The sequence below is a fragment of the Simochromis diagramma genome, unplaced genomic scaffold (genome assembly GCF_900408965.1).
Source record: "Simochromis diagramma unplaced genomic scaffold, fSimDia1.1 OVJJ01000308.1, whole genome shotgun sequence".
In the NCBI taxonomy this organism is placed as follows: Eukaryota; Metazoa; Chordata; class Actinopteri; order Cichliformes; family Cichlidae; genus Simochromis; species Simochromis diagramma.
The window spans coordinates 3,756,227-3,767,395 of record NW_024386785.1 but is presented as its reverse complement, the minus strand read 5'-3'; the positions used below and the strand labels follow the sequence as shown (position 1 = coordinate 3,767,395).

General features: G+C 43.1%; 1 protein-coding gene across 1 annotated transcript in view; it reads right to left on the bottom strand.

Moving 5' to 3' along the window:
- Positions 1 to 418: 418 nt before the first annotated feature.
- LOC120727958 (rhamnose-binding lectin-like) overlaps positions 419 to 11,169 on the bottom strand; it is a 28,828-nt gene continuing 18,077 nt past the window's right edge. The window contains exons 2-9 of the mRNA XM_040022574.1: positions 9,768 to 9,863; positions 9,628 to 9,672; positions 9,400 to 9,538; positions 9,211 to 9,308; positions 1,762 to 1,847; positions 1,240 to 1,374; positions 838 to 949; positions 419 to 665 (exon numbers count right to left, since the gene is read on the bottom strand). Coding sequence (XP_039878508.1) covers positions 598 to 665; positions 838 to 949; positions 1,240 to 1,374; positions 1,762 to 1,847; positions 9,211 to 9,308; positions 9,400 to 9,538; positions 9,628 to 9,672; positions 9,768 to 9,863 — 779 coding nt within the window. The 3' untranslated portion in view covers positions 419 to 597. The remainder of the gene's footprint in view (positions 666 to 837; positions 950 to 1,239; positions 1,375 to 1,761; positions 1,848 to 9,210; positions 9,309 to 9,399; positions 9,539 to 9,627; positions 9,673 to 9,767; positions 9,864 to 11,169) is intronic.

Genomic DNA, 11,169 nt, shown 5'->3' with positions numbered 1-11,169 from the left:
CATGTCAGTGTTTCTAGTTTTGCTTCCCTTGTCTCGTCCAGCCTGATTACTCCCAGCTGTGCTCTCCTTCTGTGTCTCGTTCCCTCGTTATCCCCCTGTGTATTTGAGCCCTGTGTTTCTCTTTGTCAGTGTTGTAGTCTCCCTCATGGCTGTGTTTCCTTGCGTTTCAGTTTACCCATGTCCCAGGTTAGTTTTCCATGCCATTCTGCAATAAAGCAGCTTTTTGAGTTTCATTTCGTTGTCGTGAGTTTTGCGTTTGGGTCTTTCTCCTGCCTGTACACAGCCGAAACATGACACTGATGGTGTATTTATGTCACACATATTTTTCCATCAGAGCTGCAGGGAGACAGAAAGCATTTTGAGGTTTATTAAAATGATCAGATGATGATTTGAAGCATGAATGACTCACTTTCAGGTCAACATTTCAGTTCCTTTAAATTTTATTGAATTTATTTTCCTGTTTATTGTGATATGAAATCATATTTATCAACAGAATCCAGCAGTGATGTCATCGAGGCTTGACATCCTGCTGGAAGTGACATCAGCAGTGAGGCTGTGACATCATCATGTCAGACGTGTCAGGACACGAAGGAGCAGTTATGGACCTCTGACACAAACAAACCATCTCCGTGAGTCACACCCTAAGTCGTTGACAAAATCTCCTCCTGTAAAGAATCAAAATGAAGAAATAAAATCAGAGGTCTGTGCAGTAAATGTTTTCTTCTTCTCTAATGTAAAAAGAACAAACACAGTTCTTATAAAGACCTAAGATCACATGACTTCAATCAATATAAAAACCAAACACATTTCATCAACAGGCCCACTTTCAGTTTGTACCTTCATAGTTTATCTCCATACAATCTTGATCTCCTCGATAGTTGTTTGGTTGTCCACTGCCCCAGTTTGTGAAGTCAAACTGGGAACCATCACTCCACTTCCACACAGTTTCCTGGAAGAATAAAGTTCAGTTTGTTCTGATGTACTTTGATGCATCTATGCTGAGAGTGCAGACATGAGACCTCTTACACCACTCGAACACAATGAAGGTTCATTTTGTTTGTGCAGGTAAAAAATGAAAAGAAAAGTCAAGTCAACAGCAACATCTGTCTCCAGGAACAAAGTCCTGATTAATCAGTCTGTCACATGTTGACCTTTGAATCAAACTGATGAACATGAAGAGAAACATATGAAATATCAGAAACAGCTGCAGCTCATCCTCTTTATCTATGAAGCACTTACAGTCTCTCTGTCGTTGCCTCCAACCCAAGCTGTTTCATACGACCCTGCTGCTGTGCGAGTGAGCTCTCTGATGAAGGTGTACTCATCTGTGCTGTGGAATGAGGCCAGATTTCCACCGAGTGTCTGACAGGAACTCTGAGGAGGAAGATGAGGTGCACAGAAGATGAAAAGTGTGAGAATGCATTTAAAATCAAAGATAAAGTGAGTTTGATGAAGGCAGCAAAGAGAGAGCTGATGAATAGAAGAGACACGAGGAGGGAATGTTTGCTCTGAATTCTGAACATCACTGCATGAACATTACTGCACTGCATGTATCAGCATGAAGCTGTTAGTGCAGGGCTGTGACGCAGCAATAATCAGCTAAGAACAGAAGTCCTGTGTATTTACTCATGCACTTCAAACTGTGTGTGAATATGAATATAAAGCAAGTCTTCTTTCCCTGAATGATTCTCACAGCAGGAAGCTTTTTATATGTCCCACATATAACATGTACATATACAGCTGCTGTTATTTCTGATGTACCTCAGCATCAGTCCAGTTCTTCTGACTGCTATCAAAGATGAAACAGCGACCTCCAAACCTAGTCCAACCAGCAGGGCAGGAAGGAGCTGCAAAATAATTGTAAAGGTAGAAGGTCGATAGTCAGATTAATAATTCCTCAAAAGACAAAGAAAATACCCAGCCGTGTTCCACTACTGAGTCTATTTGAATTTAAGCTGATGAGGTTCATTTGACATTATTCCTTCTGCGATACCTGGTTACAGACTCAGCACTCTATGCCTTCATAGCTACCTTGGATGACTTCCACTACATCACTTTGAATGCTATACTTCCAACTTTCACACAGTATGTCGTCTGTTTTACCAGCTGAGAGAGAACTTGTCAGTGAGAGTGATGAGATGGAGTACCAGGCTGTGGTCGACTCCTCTGTCACATGGTGCGAGCAGAATCATCTGCAGCTCAGTGTGACTAAAACCCTGATTGTGGACTTTAGGAGGACCAGGAAAGCTGCGACCTGTGTTTCAAACCAGGGGGTCAACGTGGACACGGTGAAGGACTATAAATACCTCAGAGTACACATTAAATAAACTAGACTGGGTACTCTACAGTAAGGCCAGAGATATCTGTATTTTCTGCGTCTTTTAGCGTGTTTTGGACAATGCTCAGGATTTTCTATCAGTCTGTTGTGGCCAGTCCTGTCCTCTATGCTCTTCAATTCAATTCAATTCAATTCAATTTTATTTATATAGCGCCAAATCACAACAAAAGTCGCTTCAAGGCGCTTCATAGATACAGAGAAAAACCCAACAATCATATGACCCCCTATGAGCAGCACTTTGGCGACAGTGGGAAGGAAAAACTCCCTTTTAACAGGAAGAAACCTCCAGCAGAACCAGGCTCAGGGAGGGGCGGGGCCATCTGCTGCGACCGGTTGGGGTGAGAGAAGGAAGACAGGATAAAGACATGCTGTGGAAGAGAGACAGAGGTTAATAACAGATATGATTCAATGCAGAGAGGTCTGTTAACACATAGTGAGTGAGAAAGGTGACTGGAAAGGAAAAACTCAGTGCATCATGGGAATCCCCGGCAGCCTAGCGTCTATTGCAGCATAACTAAGGGAGGATTCAGGGTCACCTGGTCCAGCCCTAACTATATGCTTTAGCAAAAAGGAAAGTTTGAAGCCTAATCTTGAAAGTAGCGATAGTGTCTGTCTCCTGAATCCAAACTGGAAGCTGGTTCCACAGAAGAGGGGCCTGAAAACTGAAGGCTCTGCCTCCCATTCTACTTTTAAATACTCTATGAACAACAAGTAGGCCTGCAGAGCGAGAGCGAAGTGCTCTAATAGGGTGATATGGTACTACGAGGTCATTAAGATAAGATGGGGCCTGATTATTTAAGACCTTGTATGTGAGGAGCAGGATTTTGAATTCAATTCTGGATTTAACAGGAAGCCAAAACAGGAGAAATCTGCTCTCTCTTTCTAGTCCCTGTCAGGACTCTTGCTGCAGCATTTTGGATCAGCTGAAGGCTTTTCAGGGAGTTTTTAGGACTTCCTGATAATAATGAATTACAGTCGTCCAGCCTGGAAGTAATAAATTCATGAACTAGTTTTTCAGCGTCACTCTGAGACAGGATATTTCTAACTTTAGAGATGTTGCACAAATGGAAGAAAGCAGTCTTACATATTTGTTTAATATGTGCGTTGAAGGACATGTCCTGGTCAAAAATGACTCCAAGGTTCCTCACAGTGTTACTGGAGGCCAAGGTAATGCCATCCAGAGTAAGAATCTGCTTAGATACCATATTTCTAGGCTTTTCAGGGCCGAGTACAATAACCTCAGTTTTATCTGAATTAAGAAGCAGAAAGTTAGCGGCCATCCAGGTCTTTATGTCTTTAAGACATTCCTGCAGTTTAACTCATTGGTGTGTGTTATCTGGCTTCATGGACAGATAGAGCTGGGTGTCATCTGCATAGCAGTGTAAATGTATGCTATGTCTTCTAATGATGCTGCCTAAGGGAAGCATGTATAATGTAAACAGAATTGGTCCTAGCACTGAACCCTGTGGAACTCCATAATTAACCTCAGTGTGTGAAGAGGACTCTCCATTTACATGCACAAACTGGAGTCTATTAGATAGATATGATACAAACCACTGCAGCGCAGCACCTGTAATACCTACAGCATGCTCTAATCGCTCTAATAGGATATTATGGTCGACAGTATCGAACGCTGCACTGAGGTCTAGCAGGACAAGCACAGAGATGAGTCCACTGTCAGAGGCCATAAGAAGATCATTTGTAACCTTCACTAAAGCTGTTTCTGTGCTGTGATGAGCTCTGAAACCTGACTGAAACTCTTCAAATAAACCATTCCTCTGCAGATGATCTGTTAGCTGTTTGACAACTACTCTTTCAAGGATGTTTGATATGAAAGGAAGGTTGGAGATTGGCCTATAATTAGCTAAGACTGCTGGGTCTAGAGATGCTTTTTGAGTAAAGGTTTAACTACAGCCAGCTTGAAGGCCTGTGGTACATAGCTGATTATTAGAGATAGGTTGATCATATTTAAGATCGAAGCATTAATTAATGGCAGGACTTCTTTGAGTAGTTTTGTAGGAATGGGGTCTAAAAGACACGTTGATGGTTTGGAGGAAGTAATTATAGAACACTCGGACTATACATTGTTATTCGGATAACAAGCCGTGGGTGAAAGAACATCACAGCTCTATAACTATAGTATATATAACTATATAACTATATAGTTGTATAACTATATAACTATATAGTTATATAGTTGTATAACTATATAACTATATAGTTATACAACTATATAACTATATAGTTGTATAACTATATAGTTATATAGTTGTATAACTATATAACTATATAGTTATACAACTATATGACTATATAGTTGTATAACTATATATACAACTATATATAGTATATATATATAACTATATATATATAGTTATATATATAACTATAGTATATACTGTAGCTTATAACAACACATTATAAATAAACTGTGACAACATTCCTCATAACACACCTGGTTATGAGGAGTCCATAATCCAGTTATCTGAGCAGAACTTATTGAGATACGCCTGCACCAATCCATCGATGTGCCTCATTAAATGTAGAACATCCTGATGGTGTTACTTTACAGGGCGCACACAGCTGAAACCGTTAAACTGTGACTGTCACCAGTTAACATGGGCGTGTTTCTTAAATCAGCAGCAGGTGTTCAACAGCTGACGGAGTGAACACGTCACGTCCCCGTGTCTACCCAGCCGGCCCCGCAAGGCTACATGTGTATTGTTTCTCTCTCACTCTCTCCTCACCGCTCTGCCTGGGCGGAGCTCACTGTGGGCTCCCACCCTTGGCCCACACACCTGTTCGCAATTAAGCTGGATGATTGTGCGAGACACGTTAGTGATTCTCTCAGCTCCGTGAATTTGTGCTTGTTTTTCAGACTGTGAGTAATTAAACTCTCCTGTGTGACAGTTGTGTGACTTCCCCACTATATGGACGTGTGAGTTTCCCCTTGGACCCACGGATCCCCAGATTGTCCCCTTTCACCAGGCACGTGCAGAGGGGGGGCGGGAGGGGCTTAAGCACCCCCCCTTTCCTGATGGGTGCCCAAAGTGCCCTTTTGTTTGTAATGTTTGTGTGCGTGCGGAGTCCTGTCTGTGCCCCTCAACAATAATGTTTAACTATTAATCCCATTTTTACTAAATAAAAGGATCTGGCTTGCATCAGACCTGGGCGGTCCAGAGCTGTAGGAGAAACACAAATTAACTCAGAGAGGCAGACTGATGCAGCAAAACCATGAAGTATGGTGAACAGCGTACACTGTACTCTATAGCACCCAGGAGTATTAGCTTATTATGTACACGTTGGTCAGTTGTCTTGTGGCAACTGACGAATTGAAACAAATGAGCGTGCTGTGTGTAACAATGCGACAAACATTACCTGTCCTCTTATTAACTGCACAAGTAGTGCTGGTCATAGCTGCTGGCTGACTGGGTAAGGCTGTCATGGGTCTGTAGCTCTGTCACCGTTTTAGGGAACATATTTAGTTTTAAACACGGGCGTTTTTAGCTCATATATAGCCCAAAGGAATCAAAGCACCCCAAAGATGTCTTACTTTTTTTGACAATATTTGCTGTTTGTGTGACACTACTAAAAATAGAAAAACCATACAGTACTTGGTTGAGACGTAATATTCTAAAGACAAACGTATAGATCCCCCCCAAAAAAAATGGTTTGTTCCAGCTCGCCTCTCCCCTGCTCTGCTCTAGCGCCCTTTCTGCCAGAGAGATGGTGGCTGAGACGCAGCAGAGCGGAGGTGTGAGCGCCTGGCTTAACCTTCAGTTACTCTTTATGTAGTTAGATAGGAGTCAGACCATGTTTCTGTAAAGCATTACACCAGGTAACCTGCAGTGTTGAAAACGTGTTTTCCGACGATGTTTGCTACCCTACAATCAGAGCTGGACTGGCCATCCGGTATGCCCGATGGTGATTTTTCGTTTTTATGGGCCGATGGGGTTTTTTGTTTGTTTGTTTTTTTGTTGTAACAGTATAAACAATGAAAGCTGGTGGATTGGCAGATTTGTAAAAATAACTCAGTTGTTTGGTGGTGGCTGTGGCAGAGCTTCCACCAGGTGGATGAGGGAAAGGGGAGGCAGGAGGAGAGACCCGAGGAGGCCGCCGGTCCGAGTGTCAGGTGAACTGAACTTCAGGTAAGAAGTTATGAGCTGCAGTCTATCTGGGTCAGATATAAACCAAGTTTAGGTGGAGTTTATTTTAGCTGTGCTGACTTTTTACCGTCAGTTACAATAACTCGTACTGCGTGCTAGCTAGCATGACGGGGTTTCTACACAGCTGGGTGGGTGCTATGATGTTACTGATAGTGAACTTTATTTTGTTCATAAGGTTAGTTAGTAGAGTTGTCAATCGTCTCGCATTCAGAGGAAATATTACACGTTTCGTATTGAGGTGAAAAGGAACAGTTTGTCCCGGACTTCAGCTCGAATGGAAAAAGACACAAAGCTGGAGTTATTCTGTTACGCTGCACAGCTTCTCCTCTCATTCTCCCTGCCTCTCCTGTTGCTACTTCAGTCATGAAACTGATCAATGATCAGCTGATCAGCTTTTCTCTCTTGTTTGTTTATCGTCCACTTTGCGCCAGAAAGAGGAAACCAGCGGATGTCGCGCTAAACAACAGCAGCACGTTTGATCAGCTGTTGTTAGAATTTATTTAATATTAATTTCTAGTATCAGCTGATGTTTGCTGGAGCCACAGCTGTAAAGCTGCTGGTCATGGGTCCGAGGAGCCCATCCAGCACCACGCCTCGTTAACTGAGGGTCCTGGAGGACCCAGCCAGCACATCCTCACATCTGCTGATGGTCCAGGGAAGTCTGTTCAGCCGTCGTCTGCTGAGTCATCCCCCGCGACTTCTACATCATCACCATTCGCATCACTGCCTGCAGCCGTCCCGCTGCCGTCAGGTCCGGCCTCCGTGTCTTCATCCACGCCTGGTCCGGCCTCGCCTGGTCCGGCCTCGTCTGGTCCTGCGGTTACCACACCGCCGTCAGAGCCAGCTCGACCTGTTCCGCCTCGCCTCTGCCGGCCGTTTTCCGGGCCTCTAAGTTGGCATCATGGCCTTCGGGGACGGCCTCCGGAAAGCGTTCGTCGCTGCCGCTGGCATCGCGGCCGACCTCCGGACCTGCTCAGTGGCCGCCACTACCTTCAAAGTGGTCAGCCTCCTGATTGGTTTTGCCTCCGTTGCCATGTGCACGGTCGGCCTCCCGAACTGTTTGCCCGTCGCCGCCGTTGCCGTGTGCACGGTCGGCCTCTAGAACTGTTTGCCCGTCGCCGCCGTTGCCGTGTGCACGGTCGGCCTCTAGAACTGTTTGCCCGTCGCCACCGTTGCCGTGTGCACGGTCGGCCTCTAGAACTGTTTGCCCGTCGCCGCCGTTGCCGTGTGCACGGTCGGCCCCCTGAACTTTTTGTGGACTCTTGTTGAGCTCTGGTTTTTGTTTTTGATGTGCTTTCCTGTGTTTTTGGACTCTGGTGCTCCTTGTTTTTTGTTTGGTTTCTGTCCCTCCATCCTGGACCCCCTCCGCCCATCCTGGCCTGGTGCTTTGTGCTTTTTTTGTTTGGGCTGTCGGGAGCCAGCCCTTGGAGGGGGGGGTACTGTCACGGTTCTGGGTCCGTTAGACCCAGTATTTTGAGTTTGTTATGTTTTGGTGTAATTTTGCATCATGGATTGTTTTCTTGTTCTCTTGTTGTGGTTGTGATGATTATTATTAGAGTTTCATGTTTCTGTTATCCATTTTTTAGGAATTGTGGTTTCATGTATAGTTCAGTTCCATGTGTCATTTTCTGTCTCTCTGTGTTGAGTCCGTGACTCTGAGTTGTGATTCATGTTTCCTGTTTTATTGTGAAAGTCTGTCTTATGTTAGTGTGTGCAGCTTTGTTTCCCCCGTCTCGTTAGCCCTGATCTCTCCCAGCTGTGTCCCCCTTCTGTGGCCCATTCCCTCATTACTACCCTGTGTATTTAAGCCCTGTGTTTTCCCATGCTCGGTGTCGTGTCGTACCCTCAGGTTATGCCTGTGTGTTCCTGGTCTCCAGTTTCAGTAGTCACTTCACGTTTGGTTTTCATGTCAGCAATAAAGCTGAGGTTCTGATTCACAATTCTGTGTTCGAGTCCTGCGCTTGGATCCTCCTCTCCGCCTGCCCGCACACAGAGCCCTGACATAATGTCGTCATACGTTTTATTCAAACGCTGCTCCCAGTGAGGTTTCTGCTGCGGGCCTGTTTTTAGTGGCAAATCTGGGAGAAACAGTTGCATTTCTATCGTGATGACAGAGCTGAGCGTTAAACGAAGCAATGAGGCACAAAACGTGTCAGGACTTTTTTATAATTGAGTTATTCACTCGATGAGTAATATTGTGGCGAGTACAAGCTCGTCCAGATGAACAGAATCAACTTTTTGATCTTTTCTTCGTCTTTGTTATTGTCATTTTCTGTTTTTCATCTAATCTTTTTCTTTCTGTCTCCACATTATAATGTTTTCTGTCCTGCTTGATTTTCTGTTCGACTTATGCAAAAGTACCTTTTGTTCGTTCAAATGACTTTGTAAACACTTTTTGAATTCTGTTTTTAAATGTCAGCTGATTTTCATTTTAAATGTCACTTTGATTGGTTTTATTTTTATTTTATCATTATTTTATAATATTTGTATTTATTTGATGATTAAATCACGAGGTGTTCACTCAGGATCTAAAACAAACTGACGAAATCTTCATGACTGATGATTTTCTGATGATTCTTTTCAGCACAGAAAGGTTCATCTTTTAAAAATGATGAAGAATTTTCATTTTCATTCACTTCAAAAACAAGTCTGAATGTACCGACCCTAAAAGGTTTTCTTTAGAAGTTTATTATTTGAGTTACTTACCCTGACAAGTGTAAAACACCTCCAGGTACTTAAAAATGCCACCACACGGGTCGTCTGGCCTTGGTTCTTCAACAGTACAGCTGTTTTTCCCATTGCACCTGTGAACGCAGGTCAAAGGTGAATCACCAAAATTCACTGCGTCATCTGAGAGAAGATGGAGAGCTGAAGAATCAGAGTCAGCATCTGTACCTGGTAGTTACATAGTTCATGCTTTCTGACCAGAAGCATTTAACATTTTGGAGCTGAGAGTCAGGACGTCCATGAGAGCACGTGGTTTTGTCACGGCGACCATAATAAGCCCAGGAGACGACTATAACCTGTCCTTCATCTGAGGAAGAGTTCATAGAGTCAAACTGTAACCATGGTGATATTTTTAACTGCATTAAATGTAGAAAGACATAGAAGCTGTGTTCTCACCACACTGAAGGTTTGACTGAGATTGTTGACATGTTACACTGTGGCCTGAAACAGACACAGATCCCATAGAAACTGTAATCATTCATGTACAGATTGGGTTCATCAGTCATTTCTAATCACAGGTTTAACAGAGTCGTTACGTGTGAAGCAGTCGTAGGTGGTCTCCAGGTATTTGCAGACTCCAGGATCATAAGTAATGTTTGACTGTATGTCACACTCGGTTTTTTCCATCACAGCTGCAGGGAGACAGAAACAGCTGGTTTTCAGCTCAAAGATATGAAACAAGTTACTTTCAGGTAATCATTTACTTCCTGTTAGTTTGAGTAAAGCTGTTCAACAGGTTTTAGTTTGTTTCTTCTTTTGAATCAAAGGCTGACTTCTACCATCCCACAGTGCTCACCTGTTCCTCACGTTGTTCACAGTGTCACCGTGAGAGCAGATTACTTCACCTCCACATCTGTACACAGCTGACCTCACAATGATCATTCCACCCACTGTTATACAGACACAGTATGAGAGAAAAGGAACAACTCAACACAACATGCAATAATCCAGGTTTCAGGCTTCAGTTTCAGACTCAGATGCTGCAGACCCATAAATAATGAGGATTGTACCTCTGTACACCACCACAGTGGATATTACATTAACTCTGATTAAGGAGGAAACTTTAAGTCAGTGTTTTTGTTTCTAATCTACATCAAATGTTTCTGAACTTTTATACACAGTCCAACATCCTCAGAGCTTTTTTGAAAGAATAAATGCACTGTTGGTTTGTTGATCAGGAAAATACAATTTAAACTGAAAATAAGCAACTGTGCATAAAAAGGCTGTAAACTATAAACAGTTCATCCAATACTTGTTAAGTTTGTTGAATTTAGCCTGAGAGTCTGAATTTGATCTGCAGTGAATTCTTGGACTCTATTTTCCATCTTACCACAGCTCAGGCGATGAACACTGAGGCCGTTAGAGGTGACCACTCTCCCTGTGGATATGGGGGTCACAGGAGGAGGAACGGAAGCTCTGACAAAGCCTGAAATAAAAAATAAATGTATAATAATGTAATAATGTAAATGTATAATGTAAAATAAATGCTAGGTTTAAGCCCAGGTCATCTTTTCAGAAGCCCGGGGTCTTTTGGAGTGTAATTTGTTTCATAGTTAGAGGCCTGACTGACAGCTGTATAAAAAAAAAACTACACACAATATTCGAAGCACAAAGCGCACAGTCGTAAATTCCCCCTAATTTTGGTATCAATCAATCAATCAATCAATCAATCAATCAATCAATCAAGCAAGCAAGCAAGGCTTTATTCGCCACGTGCAGGTTGCCCTTGTTAAGGTTCAAATATTGAGGAAGGAGAGTACAAACAACCATGGTCCAACAAGAGCTTGGTCAGACAATTGATTTTAATGAAATACACGCGTGGGAAGACCAGCTCCGTTCGCAGACAGTGCTGATCTCCGACTTAATCAAAGCATAAACAGATATTTTATACCATCAGGGCTTGTATCTCATGCGTCATCAGATACAATATATGCATAC